Genomic DNA, 22,882 nt, shown 5'->3' on the forward strand with positions numbered 1-22,882 from the left:
TTTTTTTTGTCCTCTATTAATGGTCAGGGGCCCCTTTACCTTTACTCCAACAATGCATGCATTTTTACAGCTGCATAAGGTCTTGTGGGGAGAGGAAGGTTTCGTGGAATCGCAAAGTTGTGAAGGGCCCTGAGGGTCATCTAGTCCCACCCCCTGCAGTGCAGGTAACCTTTGCCCAATGTGGGGCTACAACTCACAACTGAAAATAAAAACAAGATTGAAGGTGAGGAAAAGATTATTTATTGGGACTGTTAAAGGTGTGACAGTCTCTTTAAGAAAAAGTAAGCTGCAGAGGGAATTATGGGAAAAGGAAGGAAAATGAATCCTCTCAAAGGTCTCCTTGAAAAACTGCCCAAGGTTCTCTTGGCGGGTAAATGTTTTTTATATCAGTCTCTCTGGTCTGGGCAGAAACTCCCAACTGGGCCTGAGAGGCAGATTTAGTCTCCTCAGGAGATACTGAGGTGCGTTTTATTTCCCCACAGACGAAAGAAAGGGAGGAGGGTCTCTCCTAAGAATGAGGCTCCTGAGAACGTGTAGAGTTCGGCTTCTGAGTCAGCGTCATAAAAAGACACACATCCCCCTTCATAGTCCAGAGTCACCCGGATCCTCCTGGGCTCCCAACTCAAGGACAGAGGAGAGTAAGGAGGGGAGGTGAAGGCCAAGTAGATGCCTCCAAACTTCCCCAGAGCCCAGATCCCCCCCTCAGGGTTTAAGGAGAAGCAGCCCTTTCTCTCCATAGACTTCCTGGCGACCCCCACATCCCACAAGTCCCCACTCTCCACATTGACTTCCCAGAAATGTCTGCCTGCTGTGAATCCCCCACGTCCCAACACACAAGGCCGGTAGTTGAATCTCTTAGGATTGTCAGGCAGGTCTTGCGCTTCCACTTCCAATCTGACACTTTTCCGATCCTCAAACACGATGAGCCTGGGATGGGCTGTGTCTGGATCCAGAGTGACATTTGCTGTTGGGGAGAAAAGAGGGAAAGAGAAAATTAGGCAGAATAAGCCAAGAGAGACCGACGTCCTGATACAAAAATCACACCCAAAAAACCCAGATTTCCTTTGAGATCAATGGGATTTCTTTGCATCGCATGCAATACTGAGACTCCTCCTTGCAGACTTTGATCAGAATAAATCAATGTATTTTATAAGAGGGAAAAACCACCCAGGAAACCTTTTACTCATCTCTTCTGTGTTAGTGAAGGAGAAAGAGAGAATTGGAGAAGGCAGGAGAGGAGAGAAGGTGCCCCCCTCTGACATTGGGGTGGGAGAGGAGGACCCTATTCAAAACAACAACAACATAATTACATTTGCATACTGCCCTTCATCTTTACGCCTCAGGGTGGTTCACAGCATAAAAAGACAACACAAAACCACATATAGGCGTCCCCTCACTTTCGCGGGGGTCACGTTCTGGGCCCTTGTGCCCATAAGTGAAATCGTGTTAAGAGGGGAGCCTGTTTATTCCTGCTCTCCATCTCTCTCACCCACTTGGTCTCTCCTTGCCTTCCTACCATCTTGGAAGTTTAGGCCTTGCCGCCAGGGAAGATGCAGCAGGTGGCAGGGCAATTTTACAACGGACGGCTTATTCCATGCTTCTCTTTTGGATTTAATATATACCATAAGACTAGTTCCCTGGGGGAAGGGGGGAATAACTCAAAAGGTTACCAGTTTGGGTCTGAGACAGTCATGATACAGTAGGCAAGTGTAGGGCTGCCATGTTTTGAAGAGCAAGAAAGAGGACACATTTGCCAACTTCTACTTTTAACCATGGATCACTATGACAACTCTCGTTTTAAATACCCTTATTATTGTAGGCTATAGAAGGTGTGATATATTGCTAGTAGCAATGTTATTAACCTTCAACAAAATAATAATAATAATAATAATAATAATAATAATAAATGTTGCTCCCTTGCTTGCCACATGAAAGTTTATCGGGTTCATGTTCACATCTTTGTGAACGTAAGTGTGCACAGAACAATTTATTAAAATGTTTAACATCTGCACATGAACTCTCCTTAAGAGCAGGGGGATGTTAACTCTTGCGATCCTACCGGTAGACTCCTCCAAGATCTTGTAGCTGAGCCAGCGTCCTTTTAGTTCAGCCACAAGAGAAGGGATTCTGCTAGCTTAAGATGTGCCTCTGTTGTGATTCTCTGCTGCAGACTAGCTGTGAAATTGTGAAAATAGGGGATGTGGCAGGGAAAAAGAAGGCATATGGCAACCAGGCCTGGAAAAGGTCACATGGAAAAGCGACCCAACTCTCTCTAGGCAGGAATAAAACTCTTCCCTCCTCCGTCTAATCCTTCTGGGTAATTTCTCTCCACCCCTTCTGCACTTTCAAGTCCACCCTCTCTGCCTTTGTGGTACAAACAGCAGGGCTAGAGACTACTACTACTACTACTACTACTACTGCTACAAGCTGTGGATGGTTCTCAACCGTACATAAGAAACTCTTGACCCCCCCATGAAACACTAGTCCCCCCCCCTCCTGTGAATTGGAGTATCCATGTAAAATTTACCTCTCTGGAGATTTCCGAATGACTGAACATCTGAGGAAGCAAAAAGAGAGGATTAATGGTCTACACTGCATTAGCTCAATGAAAATCTTTTTACAAAACATCACCATAACATAGCATCTGTTGTTTCCTTATTTCAAGCGAAAGATTAAATCATAGAACAAATAATTGGAAAGACGACAACTGTAGGCCTAAGGAATTAAAACAACTAATGTGTTTAGCTGTGATTCCTGCATTGCAGGGGTTGGACTAGATGATCCTTGCAATCCATTCAAATTCTACCATTCCATGAATCCATGGGGAAATCAGAAATGGTAAACCATACTAGAAAATGGCAGAATACAATCTTTCAAAATTCACAAATGAAATGTTGAACTGTCTGGAGGGCTGGAGGAAGGTTAACATTTGCCCCAAATAAACTGGTGGGAAAAAGCTGTTCAAACTGAAATTTCCAAGCATGCTGACAAACCAAATTGCAGAGGAAGAATTGGCAGAGCTGGAATGGGGCTGATCTCATGAGAACTGTGGGAACTCTGAGGAGATTGGGATGGCTGAAGCATGAGAAATGGCTGGTGAGCTTGAAACTCGGAGGAAGAGGCGGCTCAGGCCTTGGGAGACCAGCCTGGGCAGGAGGTGGAGGAGGGACTGGGTGCTTGCGGGTGCCCTTTAAAACACACTTCACGAGGGGGAAATCCAAGCAAATCTCGAGAAGCCTCAAAAGAACGTCTCCAGATTGTGTGGAGGGAATCGGCTAATTATACCAGCACTTGAGTAATTTTGTGTAAGGTCTTAAACAAAATTAAACTCCGACAAAGATAAAAACAAGCAAGAGCATAGAGGAAATCGTTAAGGCATAGTCATTGAGTTGCATATGCTCATAGGAATGATTGGAATATACTTTTTGGGGTTGCTAGGAAGTTGCAGGATGAATATTGTTATTGCTAAAATGAGAAAGATAAGGATTATTAAAATGTATAATTTGTTAATATTATTTGATTTGGTCTCTTCTGTAAATATAATGTTTAATTTAATGTATGTATTTTGAGTTTTGAAAAGATGGTGTATTTAAATTCAGTAATGATCTGTTTTCGTCGCGTGATAATATATTGTAAATTGATGTAAGGAAAAATGTATCTATTTTGTTTTCTACAATTTGTATTTTGTTTCTGAAAAGAAATAATAAAGATTTTTGAATTGCAAAAAAAACAAACTCATGGAACAGATTAAATAAACGAACCGAGATAAGACTGTAGAAAAATGATTAAAAACAATAAAATCATAGGAAGAATCAATGAAAATAACTAAACATTTAAAACTCAGCAATCATAAAGCAAGCGTACAAATAGCACAATAAAAATATTCAGCATGAATCCTGATGGTCTCTGAACTTTGTCACAGAAATTGGGCTCTGCGTTCTTGGACTGGAAGGGAGGCAGAGGTATAGGAATCCTGTAAAAAGAGGGGAGATGGAGGCAGCCTTAACATCTTACCCAAGTAAAGTGGTGGGGGAAATTATTAAAGCAAAACTTGTGAAACGTAACAGTCCGGTCTTGGCAGAGCTGTCATGCAAAGGGACGCCCTTCCTCACAAACCTACAAGCAGAATTGTGTCCTTTGGGACTCATATGCTCTTGCTTCCATCCTCAATGGGGGAACTCTCATGAGATTATGACACCTGAAGCCCTAGATATGGCAGCTGCAGGGGGATGTCTCGAAGCTACGGACATGAGTTTGACCAAACTGCGGGAGGCAGTGGAAGACAGGAGTGCCTGGCGTGCTCTGGTCCATGGGGTCACAAAGAGTCGGACACGACTAAACCACTAAACAACAGGGGGATGTCTGAGGAGGAGACGGCTCAGGCCTTGGCTCCATTGCTAAGAAACAAGCCTGAGCAGGAGGCAGAGGGGGAACTGGGGGCTTCTTGTTGGCCTTTGACTTCATTCAGAGCAGGACAACCTCCCAAAGGACAATCCCAGATTTTGTAGACAGGAAACCGAAAGGAAAAGGAGGTTCTGTAGAACTGTAAACAGATGCACAGGGGAGGAAAAAATCCCATTCTTCATTACCTTTCCATTTTTTCATTGTATCCTCCCCAAGGTGATTTAGATCACAGGATTCCCAAAGCTCCACAAGGTGATTTAGATCACAGGATTCCAACTGGTTCCTCAGTTCTGGAGGGAAAGCCACTGGCTTCTCTGGACTCTCTCTTTTCTCATACCTGCTGAAAAGAAAAACAATGTCAGCCCATTCAAATCCACAATTCCTGGCACAGGAAAAGAAAGAAATTGAGAGGAGGAAGCCAGCAATGGGAAGGCAGGCACTGAGGGGGGAGATTCTCCCTCACTACGGACTCCTCAGCCAGGCCCCCAAGGGCCAAAACAGCAACCCCAGGCCTCTGAGTCTCCCCAATGATGTCTATTAAAGAAGTAGCAGAATCATATGGTATCAAAGGGCAGGAATTGTCTGAGGGTGAGGACAGCACGACACACATTTTCTTTTTCTAGATGTCCCCAGAGAAGGTGTGAGGAAGATAAAGAGATTCACTTTTCTTGGAAAACATGAAATGTTCCTTAAAACATCTACTCTGAACCTGAGTGACACCTTAAATTTAAATACTGCAGCCGGAATATGGTCAGGAATACAGCCAATTCCTTTGTGAGAAATCACCCCCTCCCAAGGGGCTCTATGGGGCAGGTGTTTGCTTGAGATAAGATGGGGTGGCCAGCAGAGGGATGCTAATGGAAATGAGCCAGATCCACTTACCTCTGCAAGGTGCTTCTCACATCCTAGAGGGAAAAAGAGAAAGGAATTCACTGCACACCACAGGCCACACTAGGAAGACCCCCTCAGACCTTGGCCCTCGGATGCCAGTCTGTCTGGCACATGCCATTGGGGGTAGGGATGGCGGAATCAACCAGTTTTGGTTTCTCACAGCTTTTATTTTTCCAGTCTGAGATTATTAATTTTTCAATATCAAGTTCTCCACATTTCCACATCTGTTTGCCATTATTTTTTTTTAAAAAAATCCTTATGAAAACCCACCAGCATTTTAGGAAATTTCACATTTGTGGGTTCAAGAGAAGATTCCACCCCATCTCTTGTTTTAGATTATAATTTATTAACTTTACCCCCATTTGAAGTTTGCAACTGAGACGTAAGATAGCCTACAGGATAATCCTACCAGGGCACTGTCCCAAATTGTCTTCCTCAGAAGTCCCCAAATTTTAAATTCTACTTTCCAACTGGAAAGAAAAAAGCACCTGTAGCATAAAATGCCTCCAAAGGGGTAATAAAACAGCTCAGTGTTTCTTTGGGCTCATCCACACTTCTGCTTTTCCTGTGCCCAGAAAACACGGGTCCAAGTGGTTTTGCCTTTGCCCTGCCACTTTCCATCAGGAAAAACCTGCTCCTTAGTGCAACATCAAAGCAAACGTCAATCTGGAGAAAACCTGGCTGAGGTTTGCTCTCATTCAGCAGTAAACAGCGGGCTTTCCTGGAGAAAAGAGGTGGGAGAAGCAGCAGTCTGGATGAGTCCCTCTGTCTTGCTCTTTTGTGACTGTGACTGAGCACCATTTTGGGCCAATCTGTATCCATGGGGAATCGGATCAATCCAGAAGTTGTGGAGGGAACGGGAAGAGAAGCTTGGTCAAGAGACTGGCCATAGCTGCCAAGTTTTCCCTTTTCTCGCGAGGAAGCCTATTCAGCATAATGGAAAATCCCTTTAAAAAAGGGATAACTTGGCAGCTATGAGACTGGCTCATGTTGGAAGGAGGCCTGGATGCATCCTTGGTGAAGCCCAGCAAAGGGTAGGAAGGCAGCATTGCCCAGGGGGAAGGCATTCGGAGACAAATCATCAGCAAAGAGCAGAAAATCAGCTCCCGCTCAATCAATAACACAAAAGAATCTCTCGTCTTCATTCAGGTGAGTTACCATATTGTTCGCTCCATAAGACACATTTTTTCTTCTAAAAAGTAAGAGGAAATGTATGTGCATCTTATGGAGCAAATGTGTGGTCCCTGGAGCCAAATTGCCCAGTAGTGAAAGGCAGGTCCTGCTTTCGTTTTTTAAAGAAAGAGCTAAAGGCTAACAAGAGGGAAAGAGTGTTGAAAGGAGATGCTCAGCAGCTGATTGCAAGAGGGAGATAAGGGAGTCCCGGCCCCGCCCAGGCCCCTTGCCCAGGCCTCAATTGTTGTCTGAAGAAGGAGGCTGCTTGTTTCCTCAGCGACATGTGAGTTGTACCCCATAAAAACAGGACTTTTTCCCTTTGCAAGGTAAGCTCAACAACTTTTAGCTGATCCTCAAAAATGGAGCTTTCCCCCTTTGCAAAAGAAGCTTCCTCAAATATTTAATTGGGGGGGGGGGGCGGCAAAGGCACCTAGGCCTCTAGGAGCTGACTGCTATGCCTAGGACAATTCTACTTTTGGGGGGGGAATCCTGCACCTTCTGGTCAATTCCTGCTTAACAGTCCGCCCCCCCCCCTTGCTGCTCTGCTTTGCAGGGCATTAAGGAGGCATCCTGGTAGCCAAAGGAGACATGTACTTAGTTGTGTATGTGCAATTTACATTTGTACTGTTTTAAATACAGTATGTACAAAGCAACCTTGCTGGGAGATGTGGACGAGGTTAACCCTGTCTCTCCCTACCAAGGTCCCAGTTCAAATCTTTGAAGCTGCTGCTAGTATTTCAAGATCCCCTTGACTTCAACTCCCTCCTCCCAGCCATCCCAGGAGTCCTCAGGCTTCCCCTTGGCTGCTTCTAATGTAATAAACACATCCAATTAATGCCATGCCTACTTTGGACCTGAGCATTAAAAAGAAAACCTCCCAGGAAGAATCCACAGCTATTCCCTCCCCCCCAAGATGCAGGATCTCCTACCTTGTATTCCTTGAAAGCCTCCTCCAGAGGAATCACCTCGTGATGTTTGTGCTCCTTTGATCTGTCACAAACCACATAGATGGGGGCTTCATCCTCCTTGCAAAATAGTTTCAGGGTCTCCTGGTGATCCTCACAGACTCCTCCTCCTCCTTCCTTTCCCTCTTCGTACATTCTCTCTTTCCCCCCTCCTTCTTCCCTCCCCTCTTGAAGACTGAGATTCTGGGCTATTTCTACCATATTAGCCAGTTGCTGATTGGAGACGAGATCCCTTCTCTGGACTATATCTCTGCACTGAGGGCAGGAAGCCTCTGCCTCCGATTCCTCCCAGAACAGGATCAGGCAGGACAGGCAGAAGCTGTGCCCACACTCTGGGATGGTCACTGGATCCTTGAAGTAATCCAGGCAGATGGAGCAAGTGGCTTCATCACAGAGATGCTGGATGTGACCCCCAGAAGCAGCCATGGCTCCTTCCCACTGAAGACCCGAGTTAAGTTTCGCTTGCTCAGTTTTCAGCCACTCGGAGTTTCCTTTCCTTGAAATGACTCAGTGACCATGAGATTTTTTTTTAAAAAATGTCCCCAAGTCTTTACATTTCCTGAATGTTTTCTCAAGTAGCAGTGAATGCTTCTCGGTTGCTTTCCATGCTTTTGATTACAAACAAACACACACGTACCTAGTAAGTTGTGGTATTCAAACTGTAACACATTTTCATTCATAGGCTTCCTTGGCCTTTCTGAATTGAAGAACTTCTGCTGCTGCCTTAAAAGGACAGGATTTGATTCAGTGAAGAAAACTCCTTAATTGCACATTTATTGTATTTAAAACCATAACAAGTGGACCCTTGTAGTAAAGAGCCATTAATCCAGCCTGTTGGAGCAAAAATGTCTCCAGAAAGTGCAGAGATTGGGTGCCTTTCACATCTCGACAGGAACGATAGTCCAGAGAAGAGGGGCAGCCACTCACAAGGCCCTGCTCAGAGTCACTGTGCAAAAGGGCTTCTGGGATATTGGGGATGTGCAGGAAAGACACTCAAAGCCCCTTTCTCAAGTTACCTGGAAAATTCTGCCTGGGAACTCCTCTACCGAGGGCGGGGATGGATAGTTACGTCACCCGACACACCATCCTCTAACCGCCACCACGCCGAATCCTCCTCAAACCGAGGGGCAGGCCGACCGAGGCCGGACTGCACTGCTGCCGTAACCGCGCCGGGAGCCAGGCCGCCCCGGCACTCAGCCCGCCCTAGAGAACCCGCCTCCGACCAGGATTCAGCCCGCCCCAGAGAACCTGCCTCCGACTGGGAGCCAGGCCGTCCTGGGAATCAGGTGGCCCTGGAGACCCCGCCACTGTACCCACACTGAGCCGAGTGGAGATCGGAGATCCCCTGGGTGGGGGGTGGCGGAGGACGGGGTCGGGATGGATACATGGGTCGGGACAGGGTGGGGGGAGTCACAGGGATTAGCCACAGCAACGCGTGGCTGGGTACAGCTAAACAATAAAAATGTGTCCTTTGGGTGAATGCACGTATCCACGGACATACATCTGTGTGTACTAAACAATTTAAATGCACTCTGCTGGGATACTGTTTATGAAAACAATCTGTTTATTTTATTTTTTAATTCTTATATAAGGAGATAAAAATGCAACAATTTAAGTCTATAAGTCTACACCCATTGAAAACTACAAACCAAAATTATAAACAACTTGGATGATGGGCTTGAGGGCATCCTGAGCAAGTTTAGAGATGACAACAAATTGGGAGGGGTGGCTAATACCCCAGAGGACAGGATCACACTTCAAAATGACCTTAACAGATTAGACAACTGGGCCAAAGCAAACAAGATGAATTTCAACAGGGAAAAATGTAAAGTACTACACTTGGGCAAAAAAAATTGAAAGGCACAAATACAGGATGGGTGACACGTGGTTTGAGAGCAGTACATGTGAAAAGGATCTTGGTAGACCACAGACTTGACATTAGTCAACAGTGTGATGCAGCAGCTTAAAAAGCCAATGCAATTCTGGGTTGCATCCATAGGAGTATAGCATCTAGATCATGGGAAGTTATAGTACCACTGTATTCTGCTCTGGTCAGACCTCACCTGGAGTACTGTGTCCAGTTCTGGGCACCACAGTTCAAGAAGGATACTGACAAGCGGGAACGTGACCAGAGGAGGGCAACCAAAATGTTCAAAGGCCTGGAAACAATGCCTTATGAGGAACGGCTTAGGGAGCTGGGTATGTTTAGCCTGGAGAAGAGAAGGTTAAGGGGTGATATGATAGCCATGTTCAAACATATAAAAGGATGTCATATAGAGGAGGGAGAAAGGTTATTTTCTGTTGCTCCAGAGAAGCGGACATGGAGCAATGGATTCAAACTACAAGAAAGAAGATTCCACCTAAACATTAGGAAGAACTTCCTGACAGTAAGAGCTGTTTGACAGTGGAATTTGCTGCCAGGAGTGTGGTGGAGTCTCCTTCTTTGGAGGTCTTTAAGCAGAAGCTTGACAGCCATTTGTCAGGAATGCTTTGATGGTGTTTCCTGCTTGGCAGAGGGTTGGACTGGATGGCCCTTGTAGTCTCTTCCAACTCTATTATTCTATTCTATGATTCTATGAACTGGTGAATTGTTCATAAACTGTTGTAGTTTATGTTGCTGGGTGGTCGACTTTGAGTTACGAGGTGGTGAGACCTCAGTAACGCAGTGATGGCTGCCCAGCACACTTCCCGGAGCAACCTTGCCTTTTAGTCTCCTTAGCGGCCTAGTGCAGCGGCGAGAAGAACAGTGGGTCAAGCAGAGCAATAAATCAGGACTATGATTTATTATCTATGAGCTTTATTTACAAGACGCTGGGGATTTAGCCGACATGCTTTCATCCCTCCGGGCAAAATCGAAACTTAACTCCTCCAACAGCACACAGGCACGTACAAGCACATGAGGCACAACAAAGCAAAGAACAGAGGCAAAAGAGGAAGTACAGAGAGAGACTCCTCCTTTTGTACAGAATCTTACACAGTGATATCCTCAGTGACAGAATGTAACATCCTGACTGCTCCCCCTCCCACCACCAGACTAAAAAATACCTTTAAAGATTCAGGAGTGAAATGAGAAACGAATTCGTCACACGCTGCATTGTTAAAACAGTGGGATCTGCTGCCATTAAAGGTAGTTGTGGCCACAAATTTGGCTGGCCTTAGGACAAGTTAATGGAGGATGACCCTGTTTTCCACTGTGGCAAGGGAAAAGGACCTGGGGATTTATTAATCTGCTTTATAATGGCTATAGTGCCTTATTGATGCCACTATGCCTGTCAGAAATCCTATATTCTTTGTGCCTCTCACTGCCTCGCTAAAATCCTCTCAAAGGTCCCCTTGAAAAACTGCCCAAGGTTCTCTTGGCAGGTCAATGTTTTTTATGTCAGTCACTCTGGTCTGAAGAGAAACTCCCAACTGGGCCTGAGAGGCAGATTTAGTCTCCTCAGGCAATTCTGAGGTGTGTTTCATTTCCCCACAGATAAAAGTAAGGGAGGAGCATCTCTCCAGAGAACGAGGCTCCAGAGAACGTGTAGAGTTCAGCTCCTGAGTCAGCGTTAGAAAGAGACACACGTCCCCCTTCATAGTCCAGAGTCACCCGGATCCTCCTGGGCTCCTCCCTCAGGAACAGAGGAGAGTAAAGAGGGGAGGTACAGGCTATGTACTCATCTCCCCACTTCCGCACAGCCCATACCCCCTCCTCAGGCTTTAAGGAGAAGCGGCCCTTTCTATTCACAGATTTCCTGGCAACCCCCAAAGCCCATCTTTCCCCACTTCCCACACTGACTTCCCAGAAATGCCTGCCTGCTGTGAATCCCTCACGTCCCAACACACAAAAATAGCATCTGAATCTCTTAGGATTGTCGGGCATGGGTAGAAGTCTGTCTCTGCATCTTACGCTTTTCCGATCCTTGGACAGAATGAGCCTGGGATGGGCTGTGTCTGGATCCAGAGTGACATTTGCTGTTGGGGAGAAGATGAGGGAGAGAGAAGATTAGGCAGAATCAGCCAAGAGAGAGAGACACACATCCTTATACAAAAAGCACACCAAAAAAACCCAGTGTGGTGTAGTGGTTAAGAGCGGTAGGAAACTGGGTTTGTGTCTCCGCTCCTCCACATGCAGCTGCTGGGTGACCTTGGGCTAGTCACACTTCTTTGAAGTCTCTCAGCCCCCCTCACCTCACAGAGTGTTTTTGTGGGGGAGGAAGGGAAAGGAGAATGTTAGCCGCTTTGAAAGCGGGATATCAAATCCAAACTCTTCTTCTTCTTCATATTCCCTTTCAGATCAATGGGATTTCTTTCCATCACATGCAACACTGAGACTCCTCCTCTCAGACTTTCATCAGAATAAATCCAGGCATTTTTTAAAAGGAAAAACCACCCAGTAAAGCTTTTACTTGTTTCTTTTGTTAGTGAAGGAGAATTGGAGGAGGCAGGAGAGGAGAGAAGGTGGCCCCCTCTGACATTGGGTTGGGAGAGGAGGACCCTGTTCAAATAAATAATAATAATAATAATAATAATAATAATAATAATAATAATAACAATATAATTATATTTGAATACTGCTCTTCATCTATAGGTCTCAGGGTGGTTCACAGCATAAAAATACAACACAAAACCACATATAGGCGTCCCCTCACTTTCACAGGGGTCACGTTCTGGGCCCTCGTGCCCACAAGTGAAAATCACGTTAAGTGGGGAGCCTGTTTATTCCTGCTCTCCATCTCTCTCACCCACTTGGTCTCTCCTTGCCTTCCTACCATCTTGGAAGTTTAGGGCTTGCCACCAGGGAGGAGGAGGCAGGTGGCAGGGCAATTTTACAAAGGACGGCTTATTCCATGCTTCTCGTTTGGACTGAATATATACCGTAAGACTAGTTCCCTGGGGGAAGGGGGGAATAACTCAAAAGGTTTCCAGTTAGGGTCTTAGACAGTCATGATAGGAAAGTGTAGGGCTGCCATGTTTTGAAGAGCAAGAAAGAGGACACATTTGCCAACTTATACTTTTAACCGTGGATCACTATGACAACTCTCATTTTAAATACCCCTACTATATGTAGGCTACAGAAGGTGTGATATATTGCTAGTAGCAATGCTCTTAACTTTCAACAACAGAATGATAATAATAATAATAATACATATAGCTCCCTTGCTTGCCACATTAAAGTTTTTGGGCTCATGTTTACATCTTTGCGAACATAAGTGTGCATATGGACCCTCCTTAAGGGCAGGGTTAACTCTTGCCTTCCCAGACTCCTTTGCCAAGATCTTGTAGCTGAGCCAGCATCCTTTTAGTTCCGCCACAAGAGAAGGGATTTTGTTAGCTTAAGATGGGGCTCTGTTGTGATTCTCTGCTGCAGACTAGCTAAGCAAGGTGCCTTAGATCTTAGTCTAATACAATAGAAAAAATTTCAAGGGATCATGTAAACAAAAAACAAAAAACCTTGGGACATTATGTCAAATTTTTTAAAAAATTTAATCGTGAAAATGGAGGAAGTGGCAAGGAAAAAGAAGGCATATGGGAACTAGGCCTGGAAAAGGTCACATGGAAAAGTGACCCAACTTTCTCTAGGCAGGAATAAAACTCTTCCCTCCTCCATCTGATCCTTCTGGGAAGTCTCCCCCCTCCCTTCTGCACCTCCAAGGCCACCCTATCTGCCTTTGTCATACAAACTGCAGGCCTATAGTGCAGCTGTGGATGGTTCTCAACTGTACAGAAGAGACTCTTGACCCCCCATGAAACACTAGTATTAAGTATTAAGCTCCCCTCCTGTGAATTGGAGTATCCATGTGAAATTTACCTCTCTGTAGATTTCCGAATGACTGGGCATCTGAAGAAGCAAAAAGAGAGGCTTAATGGGCTACACTACAATAGCTCAAGTAAAATCTTTTTACAAAACATCACCATAACATAGCATCTGTTGTTCCCTTATTTCAAGCATAAGGTTAAATCATATAACAAATAACTGCAAAGATGACAACTGTAGGCCTAAGGAATTAAAACAACTAATGTGTTTAGCTGTAATTCCTGCATTGCAGGGGTTGGACTAGATGATCCTTGCGATCCATTCAAACTCTACCATTCCATGAATCCATGGGGAAATCAGAAATGGTAAACCATACTAGAAAATGGCGGAATACAATCATTCAAAATTCAGAAATGAATTGGTGATCTGTACTGGAGGGCTGGAGGGAGGTTAACACCTGCCCCAAATAAACTGGTGGGGAAACGCTGTTCAAACTGGAATTTCCAAGCATGCTGACAAACCAAATTGCAGGGAAGAATTGGCAGAGCTGGAATGGGGTTGATCTCATGAGAACTGTGGGAACTCTCAGGAGATTGGGATGGCTGAAGCATCAGAAATGGCTGGTGAGCTTGAAACTCTGAGGAAGAGGCGGCTCAGGCCTTGGCTCTGCTGCTGGGAGACCAGCCTGGGCAGGAGGTGGAGGAGGGACTGGGTGCTTGCAGGTCCCTTTAAAACACACTTCACGAGGGGGAAATCCAAGCATATCTCGAGAAGCCTCAAAAGAACCTCTCCAGATTGTGTGGAGGGAAAACAAAATGCAAGGGAGATTCCCTATATGAGAACTCGACAAGAGGGACATTGGACTGACCCAGCAGGATTCTTCTTAAGGGCTTTTGTAAGAAAGCAAAATCTATAAAACAGAGGGGGAAAGCAGGATAATACTCTAAGGGCAGGAATGGAACTCAGACTGGTGTGCAGGTTCTTCGTAGGGACAAGCTCTGCCCCCAACCCAAGCCTTCAAACTCCCTCCCAGTTCATTCATGGGACATACAAAGAACCCAAACACCACTAGAGGACTGTTACCCACAGTTATGCCATTGATGGTGGTCCTAAACTCTGCAGAAGAGACAGTTCAACACCCATGAAATATCAGCCCCCATCCCTCCTGTGAAATTGTTGCTCCCCTGGAAATTTACCTTTCTGAATCTGTTTTCTGCATAACAGAGCATCTGAGGAAGCAAAAAAGATATAAAGTGTAAGGGCAACACTCTTCCACCTGAAATAAACCTCCATACAAAAGTAACACGTTTTGGCTCCCGAACGTCAAAAACCCAAAAGTAAATGCTGCAAGAGCCGCACCTCAGAAATCAACCGTTTTGTAAGTTGAACATTACGTTCGACTTCTGAGGTTTGACTGTACAAGTATTAAATAGTACAGTGGAACCTCAGAAGCCGACCACCTTTGAACTTGAACGTTTCGGCTCCTGAACGATAGAAAAACAGAAGTGATTCTTCTTTGGAAGCCGAACATCCAGCACGGCTTCCGCAACTTCCAATTGGCTGCAGGAAGCTTCTTCAGTCAATCGTAAGCCACGCCTTGGTTCTTGAACCATTTTGGAGCCAAAAAGACTCATGGAACAGATTAAATACAAGAACCAAGAAACGACTGTAGAAAAACTGATTAAAAACAATAAAATCATAGGAAAAATCAATGAAAATAACTAAAGCTTTAAAACTCAGCAATCATAAAGCAGGCTTACAAATAGCACAATAAAAATATTCAGCATGAATTCTGATGGTCTCTGAACTTTGTCACAGAAATTGGGCTCTACATTTTAGACTGGGAGGCAGAGCTATGGGAATCCTGTAAATGGTTAAAGAGGAGAGATGCAGGCAGCCTTAACATATTCTGTGCTCTTGCTTCCATCCTCAATGGTGGAACTCTCAGGAGATCTTGAAGGCTGAAGCACTAGATATGGCAGCTGCAGGGGGACGTCTGAGGAGGAGACGGCTCAGGCCTTGGCTCCACTGCTGAGAAACAAGCCTGAGCAGGAGGCAGAGGGGGAACTGGGGGCTTCTTATTGCCCATTGACTCCATTCAGAGCAGGAGAACCTCCAAAAGGACAACCCCAGATTGTGTAGACAGGGAACTAAAAGGAAAAGGAGGTTCCATAGAATTGTAAACAGATGCACAGGGGAGGAAAAAATCCCAACTTTGCTCTACACTCTGGTTCAGGCTTTCTTTACAAGCTCCAGCGTCACAATATACATGGGCCATTCTGGGGGACAGGAAATGAAGGCTGGAGCACCAATAAGGAAGCTATCCTGGGGTTACTCAAGTCTATGCAATAAGAGCCTGGCATGTTCAGTTCTGAAGAAGTAACAGAATTCCCAGTGTGAAATCCTGACAGCCAGTTTTCATTACCTTTCAACTGTTTCATTGCATCCTCCACAAGGTGATTTAGATCACAGGATTCCAACTGGTTCCTCAGTTCTGGAGGGAAAGCCACTGGCTTCTCTGGACTCTCTCTTTTCTCATACCTGGTGAAAAGAAAAACAATGCCAGCCCATTCAAATCCACTATTCCTGACACAGGAAAAGAAAGAAATTGAGAGGGGGAAGCCAGCTATGGGAAGGCAGGCACTGAGTGGGGAGATTCTCCCTCACTACAGACTCCTCAGCCAGACCCCCAAGGGCCAAAACAGCAACCCCAGGCCTCTGAGTCTCCCCACTGATGTCTATTAAAGAAGTAGCAGAATCATATGGTATCAAAGGGCAGGAATTGTCTGAGGGTGAGGACAGCACAGCACACATTTTCTTTTTCTAGATGTCCCCAGAGAAAGTTTGAGGAAGATAAAGAGATTCACTATTGTTGGAAAACGTGAAATGTTCCTCAAAACCTCTACTCTGAACCTGAGTGACACCTTCCATTTAAATACTGCAGCCGGAATATGGTCAGGAATACAGCCAATTCCTTTGTAAGAAATCACCTCCTCCTAAGGGGCTCTATGGGGCAGGTGTTTGCTTGAGATAAGGTGGGGTGGCCGGCAGAGTGCTTGCTGTAAGAGTGACTGAACTGGTCAGTTGAAAAGGAAACAACTCAGGCAATAATTGCTCCAAAGAAAGTAACTTTGCCTTGTTCTGTGTGCCAGTAAAACAGCCTTCTCTTAGTGACACTTGAATAAACTCAAAATATTTGTTTCTGGAGCTTGGGGATCTCTTGCTTTGATACATTAGATAGCCTCTGCTCTAAAATAAGATGTTTCTAAAAGATGAGACAGATCTTCCAAAGGTGCACAACCAAATCAAATGATTAATCAAAAGGACATTCAGGCCAATACAAAACAAATTATAATCTGTATAACTGTGTATAATTACAAAAGTGAACCCAAACCTCACAAAGGAAATAGCGCCAATTCATTGGGGAGGATTGTGGGGCTACAAGTTCCAAAGAGGGGGTCCTGTTTTACCTGTGAGATGCTGCAGGGAGTGAGTCCCACAGTCTCCCCCCCCCCCCGCAGCCCCTGTTTGAGGGCCATGTTTGAGGTTCTTGCATTCTGGCCTCATGGAGTGATGCTAATGGAAATGAGCCAGATCCACTTACCTCTGAAAGGTGCTTCTCACATCCTAGAGGGAAAAAGAGAAAGGAATTAAATGCACACCACAGGCCACACTAGGAAGACCCCCCCCCCCCGAGACCCTGGAGTGGAGGAACAGCCTGGCGCTCGGGTGCCAGTCTGCCTAGCACATGCCAAGGTTTTGGGTATGGATGACGGAATCAGCCAGTTTTGGTTTCTCACAGCTTTTATTTTTCCAGTCTGAGAGAATTAATTTTTCTGATATCAAGTTCTCCACTTTTCCACATCTGTTTGCAATTATTATTATTTAAATCCTTATGAAAATCCACCAGCATTTTAGGGAATTTCACGTTTGTGGGTTCAAGAGAAGATTCCACCCCATCTCTTGTCTTAGATTATAATTTATTAACTTTACCCCCATTTGAAGTTTGCAATTGAGATGTAAGTAAGCCTACAGGATAATCCTACTAGGGCACTGTCCCAAATTGTCTTCCACAGAAGTAAATTGTCTTCCACAGAAGTACCCAAATTTCAAATGCTACTTTCCAACTGGAAATAAAAAAGCACCTGCAGCATAAAATGCCTCCAAAGGGGTAATAAAACAGCTCAGTGTTTCTTTGGGCTCATCCACACTTCTGCTTTTCCTGTGCCCAGAAAACAAGGGTCCAAGTGGTTTGCCTTTGCCCTGCCACTTTCCCTCAGGAAAAACCTGCTCCTTAGTGCAACATCAAAGCAAACGTCAATCTGGAGAAAACCTGGCTGAGGTTTGCTCTCAATCAGCAGTAAATAGCAGGTTGTCCTGGAGGGAAGGGGTGAGAGAAGCAGCAGTCTGGATGAGTCTCTCTGTCTTGCTCTTTTGTCACTGTGACTGACCACCATTTTGGGCCGATCTGTATCCATGGAGAATCGGATCAACCCAGAAGTTGTGAAGGGAACGGGAAGAGAAGCTTGGTCAAGAGACTGGCTCATGTCGGAAGGAGGCCTGAATGCTTCCTCAGTGAAGCCCCTCACAGGGCAGGAAGGCAGCATTGCCCAGTGGGAAGGCATTCAGAGACAAATCATCAGCAAAGAGCAGAAAATCACCTCCTCAAGGAGACAGAAGAATCTCTAGTCTCCATTCAGGTGAGTTAAGCATCCTAGGTCTCTTGGGTCTTCCTGTCCATTACAAACCTGACTAGAGGCTCCATCAACTGAGCCCCTGCACTCCTTGCATACATGAAAGGGGCACAGAAAGGACGGGAGGCAGCCGCTTCTTGGAGCCTTGGGCTGCTCCTGCCACCGTCTTACCTGCAGGAGTTCACTCGCTGGCTGTTGACGCATATCCTCCATCTCCTGGATGATCTTCTCAAGAGAGGAGAGTTTCCTGGAGAGTCTGGCCAGCTGCTCATCCCTTCTCCCTGCAATCTCCTTCTCCACCTCTTCCATATGATTCAGCAGACGTTTTTCTTGTTCTTCCAAGAATTGGTGCAGTTGTTTGAAGTTCTCCACAGTCTTCAGCCTCTCTGTTTCTGTTAATTTCTGCAAGAAAAAAGGAGGTCTGAGTGTGGAAGATGGTCAGAATTATTAAAATTCTACATAGACATGAAACCCCCAGTGGCTAAAGAAGTAAACATTTATTTTGAGGGGAGGCCCTTTCCAATGCTATTTCTGTTGACTTCTATTTTTCAGATTGCTACTGCCTGAAGCAAGGAGCTTTTTCCCCCTAGCCATAGATGTTCCCTGCATGTTTTCGGGCATGGACATAACACACCCCTCAGTTTAGACTGGGGCCATTTAGGTGTAGGAAGGCAACAGAAACAGAGGAAGAGGAGGAGGACAAAGTGCAGGGTTCATCCTCATAGCTCCCCTATTTTCTTTAAAGGTTCAAAATTCTTTAGTAATATTTCTGGTAGATCAGGATTTGGATTCAGCTCACAAGTCCTCAGGCCATTGCTATTCATCAGGCATTGACTGCTATTCACATAAAATACGACAATGGGAAAGAAACTCAATTTAGCTGCATTCAAAGAGGAACTTACCTAATTTGCCATTGCTGAAAAAATATGGAGACAAAAATACAGCTTTGAAATTCACACATCTGATATTTTCAAGCTTGACCCAGCAAGGTAATATTAACAAAAATGATTTTATGAGGGTACAGTACAGATCCAGATATTTCTACAAGGAGGTAGCTACCCTAACACCTGATTCATTTTCAGAATAATAAATTAATAAACAGACTGATATGGAAAAAGGAGAAATGGGGAGAAGCTGAAATGGGCAGATTTCCCCATCACTTCTCAGTCCTGACTCAATTCTTCTTCTTCTTCGTATTATTATTATTTATTGAAATTATATACTGCCCTATACCTGGAGGTCTCAGGTGCTTGTTCCCTGTCTAGTAACAATAGAGACCCTTACAAGGAGGTCTTTGCTTTCCTTGTCCAGATCTGCTTGAAAGGCCAGAATTTCCTCTCTCTCTTTCCTCAGAATCTCCAGGCGACGACAGATCTCTCCCTAAAGAGAAAAGGAAAAACTCAGCTTTGATTGAGACACACAAAGAGATGAAAATCATACTGTCTTTCTGGGTCCAGTGGCCTTGCTATATAGCAAAGTACTTTACTGGAGTAAATAAAAGTCCAGATGTTTTCAACCTTTTTGGGTCCACGGCTCCAACAAACTCCCCTTGCTTGCAGAGCTGGCAGCCCCTCACCCTTTCTCAAACCCCCTCCCTTGCAGAGTGCTCTCTCAGCCTCCTCTTCTCTCCCCCCTCCTTGGGAGTCCCAGCCTGACTTCTCATCTTGAGGTCCCAGGGAGACATGGAAAGAGGAGGAGGAAGGGGTGAGGCAGGATACAACCTGGGATGTATCAGTCCAGCATCAAAGAGATAGTGAGGTCAGCCCAAGGGGTGAGAGATGCAGGGATAGACCAGAGCTTCTCAAAACTTCACCCATTCCAAACCCCTCTTCTGCAAGCCTAGGGCTTCTCCACCCTTCCTCTTAACATCACTGCTTTGCCGTTTAATTGGGCCAAATGGCAACTCAGGTTTTCTGCTATTTGTCAGTTATTTTCTCTGCAGTAGCCAGAGCCCACGTGTGCTTGTGCCACCAGAATCCACCCAAGCAGCTCCTTCAATCAGAAGATTGCTGTCTGGTCATCCCGCTAGTCCAATGGGCAAGCTTCTGTTCACTATTATTACTATTTCGTTACAGGTAGGTAGCCGTGTTGGTCTGAGTCGAAACAAAATTTAAAAATTCCTTCAGCAGCACCTTAAAGACCAACTAAGTTTTTATTTTGGTATGAGCTTTCGTGTGCATGCACACTTCTTCAGATACACTGAAACTTCTGTTTAAGTGTATCTGAAGAAGTGTGCATGCACACGAAAGCTGATACCAAAATAAAAACTTAGTTGGTCTTTAAGGTGCTACTGAAGGAATTTTTTTTATTTTATTACTATTTCATGGCATTATTAGCATTGCATGGCACAGGAGCACTTTTGCACCACGGTACGGTAGTAGAAGAAGTGATTTTTTAAAAAGGGATTAAAAGGCATTACATATATATATATATAATTGAATTGCCATGAAAAAGTCATCTTCCCCTTGTCCTTGCAGATGCTACTGTGAATCACAGAGTCCTTTGCCATTTGGGGTAGAAGGAGATCCTCAGCTCCCCCCCCCCAAAACCTCATTGCACAGGCCCCACAGCACCCCCAGAATAAGCGTGCTCCCCACCAGTAGGTGCTTCCACCCCCCACTCCCAAATCTGCTTCCAACAGATACTTGGGGGGTGGAATCCTGCACCTTCTGGTCAATTCCTGGCTAATAGTCCGTCCCTCCGTATCCACCCCCCCCCCAAACTGATCCCTTCCTGCTCTCTGCTTTGCAGGGCATTGAGGAGGAATCCTGGTAGCCAAGGACACATGTATTTAGTTGTGTATGTGCAATTTACATTTGTACAGGTCTAAATATGTACAAAGCAACCTTGCTGGGGGATGTGGATGAGGTTAACCCTTTCTCTCCCTGCCAGGGTCCAAGTTTAAGTCTTTGAAGCTGCTATGAGTCTTTCAAGATCCCCTTGTCCCCCTGGCAGAGAGAAAGATTTCTAACGTAATAAAGAACCACCAATTAATGCCATGCCTACTTTGGACCTGAGAATTAAAAAGAAAACCTCCCAGAAAGAATCCACAGCTATTTCTCCCCCCTAAAGATCCAGGGATCTCCTACCTTGTATTCCTCGAAAGCCTCCTCCAGAGGAATCACCTTGTGATTTTCATGTTCCTTTGATCTGTCACACACCATGCAGATGGGGTCTTCGTGGACTTTGCAAAAGAGCTTCAGGGGTTCCTTGTGCTCCTCGCAGACACCTCCTTTTCTTTCTTCTTCTTTCCCTCCTTGAACACTGAGATTCTTGGCTATTTCCACGAAGTTTGCCAACTGCCGGTTGGGGATGAGGCTCCTTCTCTGGACGCTTTGTCTGCAGTGAGGGCAGGAAGCCTCTGCCTCCGATTCCCCCCAGGACTCGATCAAGCAGGATCGGCAGAAGTTGTGCCCACACTCTGGGCTGGTCACTGGATCCTTGAAGAAATCCCGGCAGATGGAGCAAGTGGCTTCATCACGGAGACGCTGGATGTGACCCCCTGCAGCAGCCATGGCTCCCTCACCCCAAAGAGCCAAGTTCCGCCTTCCCAGTTTTCAGCCACTGGGAGTTTCCTTTCCCGGAAATGACTCAGAAACTCAGTGACCACGTGATCTTTTTAAAAAGAAATATGACCCCAGGTCTTTGCATTTGCTGAATGTCTCCTCAAGTACCAGCGAATGTTCTAAATACTCATCTTAACGGGAGACAGCCGATATTGAGCGTGTGTTTCTGCCGAATAAACCCCTGAGGAAAACGTCCAAAACTGTCATAATAAGCAACTGCCTGTTAGTTAGGCTGCCGCTGATTGGAGTGTAGCCTCCCAAGCTCTTCTCTGATTCGTTGGGTCGCGCCAGGAGGCGGACCCTGCTAAGTGGCTGAACAGCCCCTATCGGTCTCTATACATAACGGAATGGATTGCTTCCCGTGCTTTTGATTACACACAAATACACACGTAGCTAGTAAGTTGTGGTATTCATGCTATTAAGTAGTGAATGGACATCTCAGATGACACAACAATGTCACCAAGTAGTCCTTTATAAGTGAGCTGGAACTGAACTGAACAGCTCAGCCAGCCTGCTTTATATAGGCAGCCCAGAGTTTCCCGCCAAAATTAACTGACCTGGAGCTGAGTGAAAACTATATACACAATTCCCTGGGTGGCCAGGATGAGAATTTCAATACATAACACATACTGTAACACATTTTCCCTCATAGGCTTCCTTGGCCTTTCTGAATTGGAGAACTTCTGCTGCTGCCCTAAATGGACAGGACTTGATTCCGTGAAGAAAACTCATTATTTGTACATTTATTTAAAACCATAACAAGTGTACCCTTGCAGTAAAAAGCCATTTATCCAGCCTGTTGGAGCAAAAATGTCTCCAGAAAATGCAGAGATTGAGTGCCTTTCACACCTCAACAGGAACGATATTCCAGATAAGAGGGGCAACCACTCACAAGGCCCTGCTCATAGTCACTGTGCAAAAGGGCTTCTGAGATCTTGGGGATGTGCAGGAGAGGCACTCGACATACTGCAGGGATCTAGTGGTGTACAAGGCATAAGCCCCTCTCTCAAGTAACCTGGTCTTGGGGGCTGACTGGCAGCCTGTGGGAATCTTGCTAGCAGGGTGCTCAGCGCTGGCGGTCGTTTTCCCCCCCACAAGCATGTCAACTTTCTGTGCCATCTTTGGCACAAGTCATTCCGCTAGGGGAACTAGGATGTGTTAAGGGACTTTGGATTAGGGCTTCCTCCGTGTGTTTCAGATGCCGTCTCGGGACAGCCACCAGGCCCCCTTGAGACAAGTGAGGCTTCACCAGCCAATTCCCAGAGATAAAGCTACATGGACATGCCACTGTAATGCAATGGGGACATGATTTTTCTGGGTAAGGCTTTACTGTATTTTTAAATGTTTATTGTGTAAAAATCCTGCAGGAAAGGGAGGCACTAGGAGGAGGTCTTCCAGAGGAACCCGTAAGCAGGTTCAAGATTTTGGCGGATTCTCCAGGGTGAGGGA

At 45.5% G+C, this 22,882-nt stretch overlaps 2 protein-coding genes across 5 annotated transcripts; both read right to left on the reverse strand.

Moving 5' to 3' along the window:
• Positions 1 to 224: 224 nt before the first annotated feature.
• LOC148687144 (E3 ubiquitin-protein ligase TRIM39-like) lies at positions 225 to 9,025 on the reverse strand. Of its 3 annotated transcripts, none has more exons than XM_088664169.1 (5): positions 7,398 to 9,025; positions 5,287 to 5,309; positions 4,590 to 4,741; positions 2,528 to 2,557; positions 225 to 964 (listed from the first exon to the last, which is right to left on the reverse strand). In XM_088664169.1, exons 1-5 carry the CDS (start codon positions 7,857 to 7,859, stop codon positions 447 to 449), a joined length of 1,185 nt encoding a protein of 394 aa, XP_088520295.1. In that variant the 5' UTR covers positions 7,860 to 9,025; the 3' UTR covers positions 225 to 446. The 3 variants fall into 3 exon arrangements, with proteins under 3 accessions (XP_088520295.1, XP_088520294.1, XP_088520296.1); XM_088664168.1 differs by having other exon boundaries at positions 4,590 to 4,744; XM_088664170.1 differs by lacking the exon at positions 2,528 to 2,557 and having other exon boundaries at positions 4,590 to 4,744.
• Positions 9,026 to 10,213: 1,188 nt separating this feature from the next.
• On the reverse strand, positions 10,214 to 21,709 carry LOC118081285 (zinc finger protein RFP). Of its 2 annotated transcripts, XM_035107720.3 has the most exons (8): positions 20,957 to 21,709; positions 19,152 to 19,247; positions 18,039 to 18,269; positions 16,778 to 16,800; positions 15,599 to 15,714; positions 14,370 to 14,402; positions 13,228 to 13,257; positions 10,214 to 11,390 (listed from the first exon to the last, which is right to left on the reverse strand). In XM_035107720.3, exons 1-8 carry the CDS (start codon positions 21,380 to 21,382, stop codon positions 10,873 to 10,875), a joined length of 1,473 nt encoding a protein of 490 aa, XP_034963611.3. In that variant the 5' UTR covers positions 21,383 to 21,709; the 3' UTR covers positions 10,214 to 10,872. The 2 variants fall into 2 exon arrangements, with proteins under 2 accessions (XP_034963611.3, XP_088520218.1); XM_088664092.1 differs by lacking the exon at positions 19,152 to 19,247 and having other exon boundaries at positions 20,957 to 21,619.
• Between the last annotated feature and the right edge of the window lie 1,173 nt (positions 21,710 to 22,882).

Source organism: Zootoca vivipara, chromosome 2, assembly GCF_965207765.1.
Source record: "Zootoca vivipara chromosome 2, rZooViv2.hap1.1, whole genome shotgun sequence".
Classification (NCBI taxonomy): domain Eukaryota; kingdom Metazoa; phylum Chordata; class Lepidosauria; order Squamata; family Lacertidae; genus Zootoca; species Zootoca vivipara.

Excerpts from the sequence above, each read along its gene's own strand:
- LOC148687144 (XM_088664168.1), bottom strand. The coding sequence starts at position 7,859 with ATGGCTGCTTCTGGGGGTCACATCCAGCATCTCTGTGATGAAGCCACT. Across the intron at positions 5,310-7,397 it reads AGGCTTTCAAGGAATACAAG|GATGTGAGAAGCACCTTGCA; the intron begins GTAGGAGATCCT and ends TTTTCCCTCTAG. Across the intron at positions 2,558-4,589 it reads TACAATGAAAAAATGGAAAG|ATGTTCAGTCATTCGGAAAT; the intron begins GTAATGAAGAAT and ends TTGCTTCCTCAG.
- LOC118081285 (XM_035107720.3), bottom strand. The coding sequence starts at position 21,382 with ATGGCTGCTGCAGGGGGTCACATCCAGCGTCTCCGTGATGAAGCCACT. Across the intron at positions 15,715-16,777 it reads GTGAGAAGCACCTTTCAGAG|GTATGAGAAAAGAGAGAGTC; the intron begins GTAAGTGGATCT and ends TCTTTTCACCAG. Across the intron at positions 13,258-14,369 it reads CAGAAAACAGATTCAGAAAG|ATGCCCAGTCATTCGGAAAT; the intron begins GTAAATTTCCAG and ends TTGCTTCTTCAG.